At 36.5% G+C, this 18,821-nt stretch overlaps 1 protein-coding gene across 1 annotated transcript in view; it reads left to right on the forward strand.

Moving 5' to 3' along the window:
- Nucleotides 1–18,821, forward strand: part of WDR75 (WD repeat domain 75) — a 33,681-nt gene that overhangs the window by 1,684 nt on the left and 13,176 nt on the right. The window contains exons 2-8 of the mRNA XM_025441687.3: nucleotides 3,818–3,947; nucleotides 6,586–6,651; nucleotides 7,743–7,833; nucleotides 11,023–11,147; nucleotides 12,639–12,709; nucleotides 13,678–13,797; nucleotides 14,301–14,389. Coding sequence (XP_025297472.1) covers nucleotides 3,818–3,947; nucleotides 6,586–6,651; nucleotides 7,743–7,833; nucleotides 11,023–11,147; nucleotides 12,639–12,709; nucleotides 13,678–13,797; nucleotides 14,301–14,389 — 692 coding nt within the window. The remainder of the gene's footprint in view (nucleotides 1–3,817; nucleotides 3,948–6,585; nucleotides 6,652–7,742; nucleotides 7,834–11,022; nucleotides 11,148–12,638; nucleotides 12,710–13,677; nucleotides 13,798–14,300; nucleotides 14,390–18,821) is intronic.

Consider the following 18,821-nt stretch of genomic DNA (forward strand, 5'->3'; position numbering starts at 1 on the left):
ACAGACTATGGTCCAGTTAGCTAGTACGAATGGTGGATGAAGAGAGCTCGTGACGGAAGAGGAACATGAAGCCGGCTCTTGATCGTTTGGTCCAAAGAGTGTATATTTTTATTCAATAGGTGGAGAACGATGGGAGGTACATGATTGTGTTTCTTCAAGAAAAATTAATCCGAAACCCATTTATAAAACTGTGTAATAAGTGGTGGAGAGCAGCAAGATCAGAGGTGGGTTGGCTTAGCATACTAGAGGTACAGTGTTGGCGTGGAAGGGAGAGTGATGTTGAGGTTTCCCTTCACTATAGGATCTTGGAAGAGTAACAGGAGTTTGCCCCACCAGTGATATTGGGGGAGGATATCCAGGCAAAGTGTGCAGCTTTAAATTGCTGGGGTGATGTGAGGGATAAGGAGTATCACGTGTGTACGGTCAGTACAGCATAAGTCTAGGGGAGAAGAGTCTGGAACAGTATACACCAGGGCTTAAAAGGCTAATGCAGGCATCCAAGCAAGACATTACTTTGGCCTGAGCTAAGATAATATTAAAGATGAAAGGGATGCCTGACACCTGGGTGGCTCAGCGGTTGAGCATCTGCCTTCAGTTCAGAGTGTGACCCCAGTGTCCTGGGATCGAGTCCCGCATCGAGCTCCCTGCAGGGAGCCTGCTTCTCCCTCTGCCTGTGTCTCTGCCTCTCTGTCTCATGAATAAAATCTTTTAAAAAAATATTGAAGATGAAAAGACCATTTTGGAGTGATGTAGCAATTAGGATTATTGAGAAGATGATGAGTTCATCTGGGGGGCTGTTGAGTTTAAGGGTTAGGGAAATGACCAGTTGGACAAGCAAGGATTAGGTAGAAATTCAGTACTGAAGTTTGGGGAATTTGGTGAAGATTTAGCTATGTTTTTGTTGTTGTTCGGTTTTTGTTATCTATGTAGAATGTAGCAATTAAAATCAGTTCTCTAGCAAATTAATAGGGTTTTAGTGAACTTATCAAGGAGTTGAGGATTATCAACAAGCGTTGGTTAGTTAATACAGAAAGAATAAGGTAATTTTGTATTTTGCTTCAGGGAGCTTATCAAGAAATCTGAAACAGTAAATAAAACCATAGAATTGTGGCATATGCAAGACATTCTCCTGGTCACTGGGTGCTCTTGGAATTAGGACACAAAGACGTGTGCAGGGGGTGTTCTGAGAGGCAAGCCGAGCGCTGGGTGTCCATGACAGTAGGTGACATTCCTGTGTCTGGTATCACGGACTCCAGGTCCAGCACTGTCTGTATTACATCCTGTTACTTCCCACATTTACAGGATGCTCTGCATTAGGTTGCTAGGGCATAAAAGATTTTAAAAGAAGTCATTTTTGCCATTTGCATTCCTGAATTCTCACAAAGCTAATGTCCTTCTCTAGATATTTTTCTTTTGCAGGCCATTCTGTGTACTGCTGCTGTAATAATTTTCCTTGTGTTACTGTCATAATATTATTATTCTCACCCTTAGTCTTGCTCAGAACCCTGTAATAATCTTTTGTTGCCGTCCTTAAATACTGCTCTTTTGTTTGGCTTACAAGGCCTTCCGTGATCTAGCTTGAGTCTGCTCATCCAGTGTGTTTCCTGACATAACCCACTGTACACACTTTGCTTGTTAGAAAGGTACATTTCCAATTTCTTGTTAGTTGTATCCCAGCTTTTGCTTATGTTGCTATTTTTCCTTCCCAGCTCTTAAATTATGCATCCTTCAGAGCCTCATTTAAGTCCTGATTCCTGCTTTAAAGCATCCCTAACTTCTTGCTTCTCCACTTCATCAACAAAGATGAGTTGAGTCCTATGTGACAAGCATTGTGGTAGGTGCTTACATGCATTTCTGTCTACAAGGTTAGGTATTATTATCCCAATTGTATGGAAATATTTACTGAGTGTATACTGTGTGTATTAAGGGTGCATTTGCATGTGTTGTTTCATTTTATCCTCATAGTCACCCTGTGAGAAATCTTAGAGTGGAGAACAGTGACATTTTAGAGAAGTTAATTCTCCCAATATTATTCAGCCCATTTGTGGTAAAGCTGGCGTTTGAACCTATTTGTGTTTGACTAGTTAAAAAATGCGTCGTTCCCTACCATACGATACTTTTGTTACTGGATTTATAATAAGTACAGGCACCCTTCCTCCCCTGAAAGAGCTCACAGTCTGGTAGGGGAAGTCTTCCAAGGATGTCATGTGGTAAGTGCTGTGATAGAGCTAAGCCTGCCATCTTGTAGAAGCATTCAGAGTGGTGCTGATGTGGAGTGAGAAAATGTGAGGCTTCACCTGAGCTGAATTTGTCTTAAGGAATTAATTATAAAGTGTTCTGGGTAGACCACAAAATATACCAAAGCCTGGAGAGAGCATTTTCCTTTGGGAGCTTGCATTCAAATTTAAAGCCATTCTCTGCCAGGGAGCAAAGAGAGAGAGGACATTCCTTTCCTCTGGGGAAGCCTATCAGTTTGGAGTTTTCTTGGCACATGGTACCCTCTCCCCCACCACCATCTCAGGGGACCTGTTAGTATTAATGGAGTGTGTCTGTGGGGAGTGCAAGGATATTGGAGTTGTGAACCACTTTACTAGAGCACGCTTTTCAAGTGAAAAAGTGGTTCCAAGTACACCAGGTCAAATCACCAAAGGCCTTAGGAGTTTAGATCACATCCTAGAGACAAGTAGGAAAACACTGACAAATTGTAATTTAATTTTACCTTTAAGGAAGTAATGTGGTCAAATTTGCAAAATTAATCTGGTTTGAGTGGGAAAGGTGAATTGAAGGGCCACACCTGGAAACTGTAGGAAGCCCTTAAGAGTGGTCTAGCCTGGAGATGTTAAAACTCTGAATTAAGGTACTCATGGGAATGAAGAGGCTCCGGCTAGAGCGGTGATCATATACCTCAGATGTTTTGTTGCTTGAACTTCCTTAACCTATTAGTTAAACAACCATTTTATGACTGTCTCCTGGCTACAGCACTTACGGAATGCATCTTGATTTCAGAGAGGTGAAAAAGCAAGTGTCTTGGAACTGATAAAATAGGATAATAGTGACCCTAGTCAGCATCAGAAGATTTATTCTTATTCTGTAATAATTTTTTTGTTGGCTCATTTTATCCATTCAGTTTACCAAATCTTTGAGGACCCGATGGATTCTGTTCAACAAACTAGATTGGACATTGGGAATCAAAGATAAATTAAGGCCTTTGCCCTATCAGAGCTTATGGGCAGATAAGGAAGGTAGATATTTATGTAAACAAGTAATTTCAACACAACATAAAAAGTACTAGGATCAAGTCATGTACAGGGCGCTTTGGGAACACAGAGAGGTCTAGCCTAGGAATTCTGGGTCTGTACCTTCTTTTTTTTTTTTTTTTTTAATTTTTGTTGATTTTATGATAGTCACAGAGAGAGAGAGAGAGACAGAGAGGCAGAGACACAGGCAGAGGGAGAAGCAAGCTCCATGCACCGGGAGCCCGACGTGGGAATCGATCCCGGGTCTCCAGGATCGCGCCCTGGGCCAAAGGCAGGCGCCAAACCGCTGCGCCACCCAGGGATCCCGGGTCTGTACCTTCTATAGCGGGGTGGTGTCCCTGGTGAACCGTGGAGAGTGGGGGATATGGAAAGATGCTGTCAGAGTAATGGTGTATATAGTAAGTGAATACGTAGCACACGATTTTTAATATATAATTTTTGAAACTGATGCTTTGAAAGAAACCTCTATTGCAAGAAGAAAATAACTTTCATGATATTCTGTAGATAGCTTAATCTCTTTTTACAGTCCATGAAAAAATCTTTTTTTTTCTTATTTCCAGGTATATTTTCTATGTCTCTGGAGACTTTGTTAAAGTTCATAGCACAGCTACAGAAGAATGTGTACATGTATTGCAAGGGCACAGAAATCTGGTGACTGGAATCCAACTCAACCCCAACAATCATCTACAGGTGTCAAACGATTTATAATTGAATATTTTAATATTGGCTTTGTTGTTGCCGGAAGATTGTAAATTGATTTGGGCCGGGAAACTTTCCAGGTTAGACTTAAAAAAATGCAGGTATCCCTTCCTTTTCAGAAGTTTGCATTATGCCACTTGGTTTTTACAATGAAAGGAAAAAGCAAAAATAACATTCAATATTTGTTTTGCAACAAGGTGTTATAGAGGCAGCATGCACCCCTTCCAGCTAGAGTGACGCTACCAGTCTCCTTCCCCAGGAGCCGCACTCAGCATCTTAGCACCAAGCCATCATAGTTTAAACTGTGTCTGTGAGCATCTGTACTTTATCTCGGTGTGTGTTTCATATATTCCATTAGCAAGATGAGTCCTGAGGTACCAGAAAAGCCTAAGAGAGGTTATTTTCAGGATCTGGGAACACTCAAGATTTTTCCATACAAATGAATGGTAATTGCTTCTTTGTTCTACACTATTTCCACTACAAAGGGTTTTATAGTAATACTTCCACTTAGCACGGGAAACCTGTATATTGATTTTCTGATTCAGGGTATTTTTACCCATTTTTAGTTACTAAAATAGGGTCACAGCCTAGAACTACATTGTCCCGCATACTGTGTTCTGTGAACCGTTTTTTTCCCAAGGATGCTAATTGGATGTTGCATGAAAGAAGACATTCCTGGCTATATGAGTTCCTGAAATTCAGGGCTAGATACAGATGAATTCTTGGGTTGTAAATCTTCTCATGTCCTTTTTATAAGCCTTGTGAATATCTGAAAAGACTGTATATGGTTTGTTGTTTCTCAAGCTTATATGCCCTTGAGCCCTTTGCTTTCTGGAACATGTGTTTGAAAACGTTGACTAAAAGAGATTGATGTAAAAAAAAAAGAGAGAGAGAGATTGATGTTGTAGACTTGTTGCTTTACAGATGAGGCTCGTTAATGCCAATGCAGATGTTAGGCCATCTTCAGACCAGTGCCGGTCAAGAAGGGCTTCTTAACTCAATGAATGGACCAGTTAATTTCAGGACAGACTTTGGGGTCCAGTTTAATCCAGACCTCTCGGTCACCCCATAAAGCAGCTCTTGCTTCTCAGAATTCAAAATAATGAAATGTCACTTTAATTCTGTTCTTACACTTCAGCAGTCGCTAAAGAGATCTCAGAAACAGTTTACTCTTGCTCTTGTTTTTGATCGGGTTCTGTTTTTCTGGATTAGTCACAGCCAGCTTAGAAGTTATTGCTTGATGCAAGAATAGATTTGCATTGCCATTTACTGTTACTCATAGGAGCAGTAAATGGCAAAGTAAACAGTAAAGGAAGGAGGGCATAAAGTGATAGGGATCTTTTCTTTCCAAATTAAATGAGCTACTGTGAAAATCAAAGTTAAGTAGCTTTTCTGCAGGGTGCAAGCACATATTTTTTTCCTTGCTGTCCTCTGGGGATTTGACAAAATAGCTTATTGTTATCTGTAGCATTTGAGTGTTTTTAAAGCAGAAATATCCTTTTGTTAAAATTGGAATTTGTGAAGTCTGTATTACTAAATTTTGTAGCAAAACAAACCAAAAAACATACATTGCATAAAAGATCTATTTCATGTTTCTTGAAAGTTAATAAAATTAGGGAACAATTTTATTGCCGGTTTGGTGGAGGTGATAGGGAATACAGATTCTCTGGACTTTGGAGTCCCGGGATTTGTGTTTTGACAGTCTAGGTTTGCCTCATTATATTTACTGATTCATGTTCATGATTTTTCCTTTATACGTAGTAATTGTGATGTGTATTTTCTGCTTACTATGATTCTTTTACTTGAATCAATAATATCATTTTCTGTTCTCTGATTCCATGTCCTCATTGGCAGAAATCTTAAAATTACCACTTTCAGAAAACTTGAAATTCTTTACTAATGTTATAACCAAAGTATTTCTCACAGGAACAGCAACTAGTAATCTGTTGTGACCTTAGTAAACTCAAGTCCACTGGGACAAAAATAAAAAATAAAATAAAATAAAAAATTAAAATTAAAAATAAAAATAAAAATAAAAATGCATGTTACTAAGGCCTCCTGGTGCTACCAAAGTGTGAGGCACAAACCAGTACCACAAATGGTTGGTTACCAGTTTGCAACTAGAAAACTGTAGAAATTGACCCAAAACTTTAGAGGACTTCAACATTGCTATAGCATCCAAGTGTATAACTTCTATATTGTGTTTTACAAAAATATTGTTCATTAATGTGTTGGACATTTTTTTTTTTAAATAGGACATTCTCAGATCAATTGAGAAGCACTCCTTTAATACCCATCTAAGATGAAAGGAGTTCTGCTAATAATAGAGGATGGGCTCTGGGAGAAATATTACCAACCTCTTAAGTGCTTTTTATAGCTCAATAACTTACCATCTCCCTCTTGAACATAGAAAGTGGACTTTTGTCCTCCCTCATTTTAATTAAAACTTGAAGTTTCTTCAAAGAGCTGTGATTAGATTTTCTATTTTGCAAAAACAATGAGTAGATGACTCTGCCTCTTTAAGGCTGATAATTTAATGAACAGAAAATACCATCTGTATCAGTTATTCATTGCTATCTTAATGGAGTTTTATTTTGTAATAACTTTTGTACTATCTTTACCCTTTTAGTTGTATTCTTGTTCCTTTGATGGCACCATTAAACTGTGGGACTATATAGATGGCATTTTAATAAAGGTATGTGGATTGATCTTCCATTTGAAAAGGGATGGCAACATCATTTAATGACACACTGTTTTCTTCTATAAGGCCTAATCTTTAGATAGTCTTTCTAAATAAGTTATGAAAGTCACACACCATAAAAGAAAAGAAATTGTTTGAAATTTTAAACTTACAACAAAAAGATAAGCAATAAAATTGGAAGAAAATATTTACAAGAGTTAGTATCCCTAATATACAGAAAATTCCCAAAAACAATAAGAAAATACTAATAACCCAGTAGGAAGAAATTGGCATAAGGTAGGAATATGTAATTCCCAGAAAAAAATAACATAAAAAGGTGTTTAACCTCATTAATAAAGAAGTAACAGCATTTTTCCCTATCAGTTTGGCCAAATTGCAGACTGCAAAAACCATCTAGTGAGAGGTAAAGTATAGAGAAACAGATACTTTTGTATCAGAATACAAAAGAAAATGGAAAAATAACTTTTGCTCCAGCGATCTCACTTTTTGGAATCTCTTGTAGAAATAATGTGTGTGTCAATACACACATTGTATTGTCAATATTGTAATATCTACAGCATTGTTTGTGGTAGAAAAATATTGAGTATAACCGTTAACATTTCATATTCAATAGATACTGTATAACCATTGAAAAGAAACAAGTGGATCTATATTATTAATTTGAAATTTTATTCAACGAATACATATTGAGTGCCTTTTGTATGCCAGGTATTCTTCTGATGGTGGGACATAGCAGTAAGCAAAATGGATAAGATTTCCCTTATGGAACTTACGTTGTGTGTTTTTGTTTTGTTTTGTTTTTTTTAATCTTCATGCATCTCTTGTTTATTTATTTTTTTATTTTAAAGATTTTATTTATTCATTCATGATAGAGAGGGAGAGAGAGGCAGAGACAGGCAGAGGGAGAAGCAGGCTCCATGCCGGGAGCCCGATGAGGGACTTGATCCCGGGACTCCAGGATCGCGCCCTGGGCCAAAGGCAGGCGCTAAACCACTGAGCCACCCAGGGATCCCCCTTATGTTGGGGTTTTGAGATAGATATAAACAATATGGTACTTCTAATCTTTATCTTACTCTGTCTTTCAGACTTTCATAGTAGGGCATAAACTTCATGCCCTCTTTACTCTAGCCTGTGCTGAGGACTCTGTCTTCGTTATAATAAACAAAGAAAAACCAGGTATAGTATAATTAACTTACTTTGTTTTATATAGCATTAGGTTACTCTTTTCATAGTTTCTCAGAATTTAACATTTTGGTTTAATCTGAAGTTAAGTTTTTGGAGCTGGCATTTAATTTGTTTCTATTATTATTGCATTCATTTTGGGGAAGCTTCCCACTAGTTCTGAAATACACAATGGGGGAATGATTAATATATAGTTGTAATAGTAGATTGCATAGCTCAGACTTGAAAGCTGTTTTGTAGGGGGCTAGCATTTTTCTTTCTACTGACCTTAATCTGTCATTCTTAAGCATCACTGTCATTTTATCCATTACCGAACACGCTTTTTGTTGATCCTGAATCTGCCAGAAATGGTATAGTAAACAGTTTGATATTAAGACCTAGTTGTGTGATTAAATTATTAATTGCATTTTCATTATCATTGGAACATTATTCATTGGAATTACCATGTTTCAGAGCATTTTATGAATTCCTGGAATATCTTCAGTGATTATAAACAGCTGTCCTTTAGCAGAGAATTTGATACATCAGAACATTGACATGAGCGATAAAACCAAAGAATTTTTCTAATACCAGAATTCAAGAAGACCACTGTATCCTCTGGTGTTCTCTATAAAATATAGTTGTATTCAGAATTCAAAGATGAAAGGAGCTTTAAGATGGTCTTAAAGCAGTCTGCTGACTGGCTCATGGCTCATTAGCTAAATGAATCCTTTCCATGGTATATTTTTGTTATTTTGGGCTTGGTTTGGGGAGGGTGTTTTTGTTTTTTTGTTTTGTTTTGTTTTTGGCTTATTTTGTGCTGTGTGTGTTTGGTTTTAGCTGTAACAAATTTATCGATTGTTTTATATTGTGGACTTTCAGTTATCTGAGAATAGTCAAAATGGTGAAAGCTAAATCTGCCTTTTAGCTGAAAATTGGTGAAGTCTGTTTATGAGTAATATTTTATCTGTCAAAAATGTTACATGAAAGAATAAAAACAAGTAGTTTAGTTTTCTTATGTAGCCCAGAAACCACCTCTAAAGGATGGTTTTAAAAGTGTTCTGGAAATGGCAACATTTCTTAAAAAAATTAAGTCTCCTTCCTGGTTGACTATTTTAGATAACACTTTTCAGTATTTAAATTCTGTTTTATATGTGAGTGTGGATTCCTAATGTCTCTCCACATACGTAATAAAATTCAGATTCCTAATCTCCCTGACTGACAGTTGATTCACTAGTTTTGAGATTTAGTCTAGGAATCTACATTTTAATATTTCCCCTGATGATTCTGCTCATCACCCACGTTGGTAACCAGTCTGTATACTAACACCATGATTCCTTAGTTGCAAAGGTAGTTGCTAATAGTTGTAGCAAAACTTTTTTATCCATATCAGTGAGATCAGTGATTCTCAACAATTGCTGCACTTTAGAATCATCCCAAGGAACTTATTAAAATGTTGATTCCCTAAGCTGGGGCCTGTTTACTCAAATGTCCCCTAGTTGAGTCAAGGATAGAAAACTACTGCCAAGTAAGACCTTGGCATTCACCTTTTGGACTTAACCAAATGCTGTAATCTAATCAAAATTCTGTTCATGATGGGATTGGTTTTACTCTTTCCTACTTGGCACATCATGAGCACTCAGCATGTGAAAATCTAGTTGGCTGTTACATAAAAATGTGAATCAGGCTTGAACTGGCATTTCTTAGAACTAAAATATATATCCTTCATTTGTTTCATCTTTGTTCCACAATCCAAAACCAGTATCTGATACAGAATTGTACAAATCATATTGAAGTATGTTTTGCTGGTTTAAAAACAAATTGTTATTTACATATCATCTTTAGTGCTATCATTTTCTTTTACTATAAGTAATTTATCTATTTAATATCTAATTGAAAACATTCCATGTGCCGAATACTATTCTGGCTGCAGAGAACAAAACGGACAATCCCAACAATAAGCAGACTAGATCAGTCATAAGATGTAAGTTGAAAGATGCTTTGGAGAATAATACAGCAGGGAAGGGGAATAGGCAACATTGGAGAACTACATATTTAAATAAGTGGTCAGGGAAGGTTTTGAGGATAAGCTGTGCGATGGTATCGGAGAATCATAATCTGCGGCATTTCTAGCATGTTTAAGGAATAGCAGGGAGGCTGGATTTGAGTGATCCAAGGGATAATAAATAATATAACATATAGCTTTATATGCCATTGAAAGGACTTTGGTTTTTACTCCAAGTAGATAAAAAGCCATTGAAGAGTTTTGAGAAGAGTGAAATGATCTTAATTGTACTAGAATTGCTGGCTCATTGAGAATACACTAAAGGGGAACGAGGATAGAAGTACAGAGTACAGTTAAGAGGTCACTGATTAGGTGGTGAGAAATGATTGAGGTCTAGGTATCTTTGGAAGATACAGCCGACAGGGTTTGCCGATGGTTTGACGTGGGATATGAAAGAGAAGTACACGATAATGCAAGGATTTAGTCTAAGCAACTGGGTGAATGGTGGTATCATCTCCTGCAGTGGGGGAAGACTAAGATTAAAAAGGAAAATCAGGAGTTCAGGGTTTGGACATGTGAAGTTTCAGATGACTGAGAAAGCTAGAAGAATCCAGAGTGGAAAGCAAATAATAATCAGGCTGGGAAATGAGAAAGTGATAAATCAATGTGTTACAGAAGCTTATATTCAGACATTATAATATCTGGGAAAATAAGAAAGTAGCATAGTAAAATACAGCCATTTTCTCTTGAGAGATTTTTAAAATAGATGGTAAAGAGAACAGCACGTCAGTATTATAGATGAGGACATTGATCTTGTGACTGTGTGGCAAGCACATAGCATTTCTCAGATGGGTTTATTGCCTTTGGCTTCTCAGTTCACCACTACACCACATTCCATCTCCATTGTAAAGGTTAGCGTAATACTTTGGAATACAGAGAATACACCAGTAAGATAAATTGTTTTCTCTTGCTCTATAGAGCATGTATATGTAGGAGTTGTGAAATTAGACTTCCACTTAAAACTTGTATATTCAGATGAATGGTCCAACTTGAAGGCGCATTTTGTTCAAGATGGCCTAGAATTATTCTCCTGCTATCGAATGCATTTTGGAGTACTAATTAACAGTTTCATATGAATAAGTGCACATGTTCATTTTTCTCTAGAGAACGTTTATATTAATATAGCTTCCTTTGGCTAGATGTATTTCAGCTGGTTTCAGTGAAACTGTCAAAATCATCAAGTCAGGAAATAGAAGCTAAGGAGATCTCCTTTGTTTTGGATTATATAAACCAGTCACCCAAGTGCATTGCCTTTGGAAATGAGGTAAAATTTGTTTTGGTTTTCTCTTTTGTAAAATCCCTTTGCAGCAATGTTTCCTCTGAGCATGTTCTGTTACAGTCATTGAATACTGCTTTATAATATTTTTGTTAGCTAAGAAGTTTGTTCCATTACATTAGCATGTGTTTATGGTATAGATTTTTTTAGGATCCTTAATTTTGTATACACCTATTGTTCTTGTAAACCCTCTAATTCTTCAAAATATACCATTATTTTGGTATTTGTACTCTTTCTTAGCCTGCCCTATATAAAAGCCACTCAAATTCTTTCATTTTTAGACTGTGTCTTTAGAAAATATGACCTCTCTGTCCATAATCAGTGTGCCCATTATAGAAAATGTGGAAGTTAAAGTGAAAAAATTAAATCTTACCAGTGATATTTGAGGAATCTTTCTAGACTTTTTCCTAAACATGTATAAAATAACTTTTCCCAAACTGAATTAGGATCTGGAGGCTTTTTACCTTACCTTTGTTTTCACTTAACATTGTAGCATGAGTGTATATACTTAAATGTTCATCAGAAATACTAACTATGATGTTGCTACCATGACTTAGCCTTTCCCTATTAGTAATTACTTGGTTATTTTAAAAATCAAGCATCACCAGAAGTCCCTAGAGGACATTGGGGTGGCATGTTTGTATAGTCTAAGTTTACAGCATTATTTTGGTTTTGTTCTAAAAAGGGTTAATTTCTTAGAGAGAACACTTTTAACGTTAAAAACTGACAGTATTGACCATGGCAAGATACAGATCAAAGGTAGACATCTGTCCTTACCATGAGCCAGTAGTTCCCATTCCTATGTAAAGAAATGAGAACATGACCATAAAATGTCCTGCTAGTATTCATAGTAGCTCCAGAATGGAAGTAACCTAAATGTTCATCAACAAGAGAATAAACAATTCATGATACGTACTCCTCTATTGGCATGTTGCTTCATAATAGTAGAAACTAACGATACCGATAAGAGCATGAACGAATCTCAAAAAGGTGATGATGAGCTAGAGTTCAGACACAAAGCTGTACATTGCACTGTTGTGTTTGTATGATGTTCTGGAACAGAGAAGTAAACTGTACTGATAGAACTCCGTTTGTGCTGGCCGGGGCAAGGACATTGGGAATGACTAGGAAAAGCAACAAGGAAACATTTCTGATGTGAAGTAAATGTTCTCCATCTTGTGATTACATGGACATACATGTCAAGCATTGCATTATTTTGTATATAAATTATGCCTTAGTGGGAAAAATTGGAATCGTGATACTTAAAGCTAGAGGGTGTAGTTTTCAGATATAGGACCTAAATTTGTGTTTGAATTTTCTATAATTATTTTAAAAGGATTATCTTTTCCATAGCTATCTATATCATTTTATATTAATATACTCAATCTGAAAAAAAGATGTTACTATGTTCATTTTTTGTGATGAGAGCATTTCTTAAAGACTTCTATTTCTGTGAATGTCCTCTCTCTGAAATATTAGGGAGAATATGTTGCTGCAGTACGGGACTTTTACTTGTCTGTCTATTTTTTCAAAAGGAAAACAACATCAAGGTAAGAAATCCTTTCTGATAGTTTTATTTACTCGAGTTTGTTGTAATTTATTTCATGTTCGTACCTGTGACCCAGAGCTGTTCCTACTTTCATGTTGGAAGAGATTGTGAAACCACTACATACAGAGGTAGAGTTTTTAACCCACAATGGATAGGGTTGAAGGAATCCTAACACATAGAAACCTAGGGAGCTTTGTCGAGCCAAAACCCCTTGTCCACTTAGGTTCTGGTGTGCGTGCATGATGTCAGAATTGGATGTAGTTTAAAAGGTTAGCCCAGATGACCTTTATTGCTATTTTCTTTTGGCTATAGGAATGAACGTAGGCTTTGGGATAACTGGGTTTAAAATGAGTCAAATTTAGTCTCTTTGAACCTCACTGTACCTCACATTAACATCTATTTAAAATGGGGATAATATCTACCTATTAGAGTTGTAAGGATGAATAAAATAACATATTTGAGGAGATTAGTGCTGAGCATGAGCAGTGACTCTTTGAATGACACTGTCCCCTTTTCCCTTTATCCTGTCAAGATTAACATGTTTTTCTTTGCAGTATAATAAAGATCCTATTATCTTCGGACACATTAGCCAGTTGTCTCAGATATAATTTACTAGGCTTGTTCATACCTAATGTGAAAATTTGGCTTCAGTTGACAAGAGATTTGGACAAACTTGGCTCAGGCAAAAGCTGCTGGAAGGACTGCCTTGGCTTTACCTCGATGTCAGTGGCCTCTGTAGACAAGTTACCATGATAGAATGTTAGTCACATGGAGTTTATATTGCATATTAGTAAGTGTTTGCCAAAAAAAATATTGATTCTTAGTCATGATTTTTTTTAAATTATGCATTTATATTTGGTGAATTTTGAGAGCTCTCCAGTTTGGTTCATAAGGGTGCAAACTCCCTTTTACTTAACTACATCACCACTTACCAAGAGACTTTAATAAGGGACAGTTTTTTTCTTCTAGGTTTACATTATCATCATCAAGAAATAAGAAACATGCCAAGAACAATTTTACATGTGTAGCATGTCATCCGAAGGAAGATTGCATAGCAACTGGTCACAAGGATGGCAAAATTCGTCTTTGGTCAGTTAACTTATGAAGAGCATGGTGATCTTTACATATTATTTTGTATCAGTGCTACAGAACAGAGCTATCTTTGGATTCAGGAAAAAGGATAGTACTGGTAATACAGATGAGGTTTTGCTGACACCCTCCATTTCTTGTACTACTACTGTGCTCTTCGTTGCATAGACTTAGTATTTTCAAACTTCTAACCTTGGGCTAGTAGGAGGAGTTAAAAAAATTTCATTTTGCCTATAACTGTTTTATTGAGGACACCTTCTTTATCAGGCTTTAAGTGAAAAGAAAAGACTAACAGTGTATATCTAGTAGGATACCATGAATGGTCTATTGTTTGTAGAAGTCACTGATTAGAAATAGAAAATGTACTTTTTACACATTAAGACTTGCAAGCTTGATATAATTTATTATTTTGGCATATATTATGTCCATTATATTTGGCATGCCATTACTTTTATTAACTTAATGCCTTTGGTCAAATGAACAATTTTTGTTTTCTTCAATAGGAGGAATTTTGATGATGATAAGAAATACACATACACATGTTTACATTGGCACCATGATATGGTCATGGATTTGGCTTTTTCAGTGACAGGTAAGTGAAGTTTAATAATTGAAATGAACTTTTGAAATATATGGGTCAGTATCCACTGCATTGAAAGGTTTAGGATTGCATGAACCAAAGGAATTGTAAATGCTTATAAATCACCCCTGTGGTTTGGGCTTTCTTCAGCACAGTACCACATATCATAGATTTCAGAGCCCTTCAGAGTATCAAAATGCACACATGTGATAAAGTCCTTGTTGTTAACATAAAGAACCTTTTGAAATTACACTAGTTTTTTAAAAAAATATGTGGCTAAGTGCTTGTCCATTAGAGTTGCTATAGTTTATCAGGTATAAATGATTATGCTATGCTTTACATCCACTACTTCATTTAATTCTGGCAGCTATGAAATAGGCATAGTTTTGCAGATAAAGTGATTTGTGGTTAACAACTAATTTGCCTGAGGTCCCACAGCTAGTAAGTGGGATTTGGACCTAGGTCTAAATCAAAAATTTATGTCTTAACATAATTAGGTTGCCTCCTTTGCATTCACATTTTTAAATTAATTCAGAACTTGTATTTCATTTAAGGTACATGAGAGTGTGGCTATTGTAATTAAGCTGACAAAGTACAATATCCATTCATGATAAAACCCCTCAAAACAGGGGAACATACTTCAACATATAATAGAACATACTTCAACATATAATAAAGGCTATATGTGAAAAAACAAAAAACAAAAACAGCTAATATGCTTGATGCAGAACAACTGAGAACTTTTCCTCTGCAGTTAAAAGAAGACAGGGATGTCTAGTCTTGCCACTGTCATTTAAGATAGTACTGGTAGTCCTAGACATAGCAATCGTTGAGAGTGATGAAGGAGGAGGAAAACTTTTTCACTGTTTGCAGAGGACATGATACTATAAAACCTGAAAGACCACCAAAAGCTGCTAGAACTGATAAATAAATCCAGGAAAGTCACAGGATACAAAATCCTAGTACAGAAAACTGTTGCATTAAAAAAAATTAAAAAAAAAAACAACAAACTGTTGCATTTCTATACATCAATAATGAAGCAGGGGAAAGGAAATTAAGGAGTCAGTCTCGATTTATAATTGCACCAAAACTAATAAGATACCTAGGAATAAACATATAAAGGTCTGTCCTATGAAAACTATAAAACACTGATGAAAAAAATTGAAGATGACACAAAGAAATGGAAAGACATTCCATGCTCCCATGAGAGATGAACCCACAACTATATGTTCCATTAGTCTTCAACAAAGCAGCAAAGAAAATGCAATGGGAAAAAGTCTCTTCAACAAATGGTGTTGGGAAAACTGGACAGCAACATTCAAAAGAATGAAGCTGGAACACTTTTTTACACCATACACAAAAATAAATCCAAAATGGTTTAAGGACATGGGAGACATGAAACCATCATAATCCTAGAGTACAACACAGCAACCTCTTTGACATTGGCTGTAGCAATATTTTTCCAGATATGTTTCCTGAGGCAAGGGAAACAAAAGCAAACATAAACTATTGGGAGTTCATCAAAATAAGGGAAACAATAAAAACTTAAAGGTAACCTATGGAATGGGTATCTACAAATGACATATCTGATAAAAGGCTAGAATCCAAAATATATAAAAACTTACACAACTTAAACCCAAAAAGTAATCCAATTAAAACATGCAGAAGACATGAACAGATATTTGTCTAAAGAAGGCATACAGATGGCCAACAGACACATGAAAACATGCTCAACATCACTGATCAGGGAACTATAAATCAAAACTACAGTGAGATTACCTCACTCCTGTCAGAGTAGCTAAAATAAAAAACACAAGGAACAACAGGTGTTGGCAAGGATGTGGGGAAGGGGAGACCCTCTTGCACTGTTGGTGGGAAATGCAAGCACTCTGGTGCAGCTACTCTGTTAAACAGTGTGGAGGATCCTCCCAAATCAAGTTAAAAATAGAATTACCAAATGATCCAGCAATGGCACTATTAGGTATTAACCCAGAGAATGCAAAAATACTAATTCAAAAGGATGCATGCAGCTTCATGTTTATAGCAGCATTATCTACGATAGCCAAATTATGGAAACAGCCAAGTGTCCATTGATTTATGAATGGATAAAGAAAATCTGATGTGTGTACGCACACACATACACACAAAATGGAATATTACTCAGCCAAAAAAAAAAAGAATGAGACTGCGATTTGCAAAGACAGATGGAGCTAGTGAGAATTATGCTTAACAAAGTAAGTCTAAGAAAGGCAAATACCATATGGTTTCACTTGTGTGGAATTTAAGAAACAACAAATGAACAAAGGGAAAAAGACGCAAACTAAGAAACAGACTCTAAGCAAAAAAAAAAATGTTACCAGAGGGAGGGGATGTGAAAGATGAGTTAAATAGGTGATGGGGATTAAGGACTTTACTTGTGATGAGCACTGGGTATTATATAGAATTGTTGAATCACTATATTGTACATCTGAAACTAATATTACACTATAAACTAATTGGAATTTGAAACATTTTTTAAATTATTAAGAATATTTAAAAATCTTCCTTGAAAATAGGATGGTCAACAGAAGTTTGTATTTTAGCACCCTCACACCTGTGTAGTCAAAGTTATATCAGTATATTTTGACTGACTGCTGAAAAAAGGGGACTGGGTGCTAAAAAAGATTATGTGCCTGGAGAAAGTGAATTTTTTTTTCTCTAGGTCTTCCTAGAGACTGTCAGCATAAGTTTTAGTATCATGTGCTCTGGATCCTTACAGGGTTACTTGGGTTTAACTCACTGGAGCCTCAGGATGTAGGAGGTGCCTTCAGCCTACTTTGGGTTGGAGTGGGGAGCAGTTACTGATGTATGGGGGTGGGACCCAACCTAATGCACTTAGGGTAGTACAACAGTTGTGAAATGGGAATTAAGAATAGAAGGAGAATGAAGAGGATATTAACCCTCTGGATAAAAGATGTAGGCTGTTCTCATCTTTTCCACCCTTCTCATACCCCACCCTCCAGAAATACAAATGGGGGGAGGCATGTGTATGTATACATATGTATGTCATGTTCCACGCAGTGTCATTTGGCTTTTCATCCGCAATTTCATGTTCTCTGCTATGGCCCCTGTCCTAATTTGGGCCAAGACCAGTTGATACATACTATCACTGACTCCTCTCTCTGTCGTCTGCCACCTCTCACACCAGTTAGCAGTCACAGCTCTCTGTGATGGCTTTACTTAAACCCTGGAACATTTACTATTGCCCTTTACAGATGAGTCTTGGAGAAGGAGTAGACCAGTAGGCACTCAAAGAAAGGGAAGGAAAGAATACAGGGAGCCTGTGCCTTGAGCCAAAGCTTTGGTATAGGAGGTCCTACAGCTAATCGTGGCTTATCGGAGAGTTGAATTCTTGGGTTTATATTATAAGTCATGTGGATATTTGTAAATGAGAAGTAATAGTTAAATACCGTATACAGGGTAGGGGCGGGGAGCACCTGGGTGGCTCAGTCAGTTGAGCATCCAACTGTAAGTTTAGGTCGTGATCTCTGGGTAGTGAGATCAAGCCCTGCATCGGGCTGCACAGTGGGCGCAGTCTTCTTGAGATGCTCCTTCTGTTTCTCCACCGACTCTGGTGCAATGCACTCTGTCTCAAATCTTTAAAATACACACACACACACACACACACGTATATCTAGTACATGGTTGTCAGTAATAAAAACATCAGCATTGATCCTATATAGGTATAGGAGAAATAATAGAAGATTAATTGTCTGTGTAAATGAGCTATAAATTATAGTTGCTTTGGAGGATGGTTATAAGTTCAGGCAAATATGAACAGTATAAACTGTTTTGGCTGTGCTTTGCACCCAGTCACACTGTATGAGCACTGAAGTCATTAGTTCTCTCCCATCCTTAATCCCTTCATGTCTCATGTCAGTGTATCAGGACCTCCACATAATGCTGAATCTAAGTGGGACTAGTGTTCCCAATCACAGGAGGAAAGTTTTCATTATTTTAGCATTTAAAGTGATGCTTTCTGTAGATTTTCTCCAGGAATCCTTGATGAAATGTTAGAGATCTCAATTCCTAAGTTACTGAGAATTTTTATCATGGGTATAGAATTCTACAATTTACTTTTTCTGCATCTATTAAAATATTCATGATTATTGTCTTTATTTTGTCAATGGAATTAATTACTTTTCAAGTGTTAATCACATTTTTACAGTTGAGTTTACTCATATATTATCTGCTTAATATATCCTTGGATTCAGCTTTAATATTTTCAGAATTTTCATCTGTCATGAAATTGACTTATAACTTTCTTACAATTTATTAGTTTGGGGAAGGGTTATGCTGTTCCTGTAAACAAGTTGGGAGGTGTTCTCTGGGTTTTTTTTTTTTTTTTTTTTTTTTTTGTTGTTGTTACTTTGAAGAGTATTAAAATTGGTTCATTTTTTTTAAA

The sequence above is a fragment of the Canis lupus genome, chromosome 37 (assembly GCF_003254725.2).
Source record: "Canis lupus dingo isolate Sandy chromosome 37, ASM325472v2, whole genome shotgun sequence".
Lineage (NCBI taxonomy): Eukaryota > Metazoa > Chordata > Mammalia > Carnivora > Canidae > Canis > Canis lupus.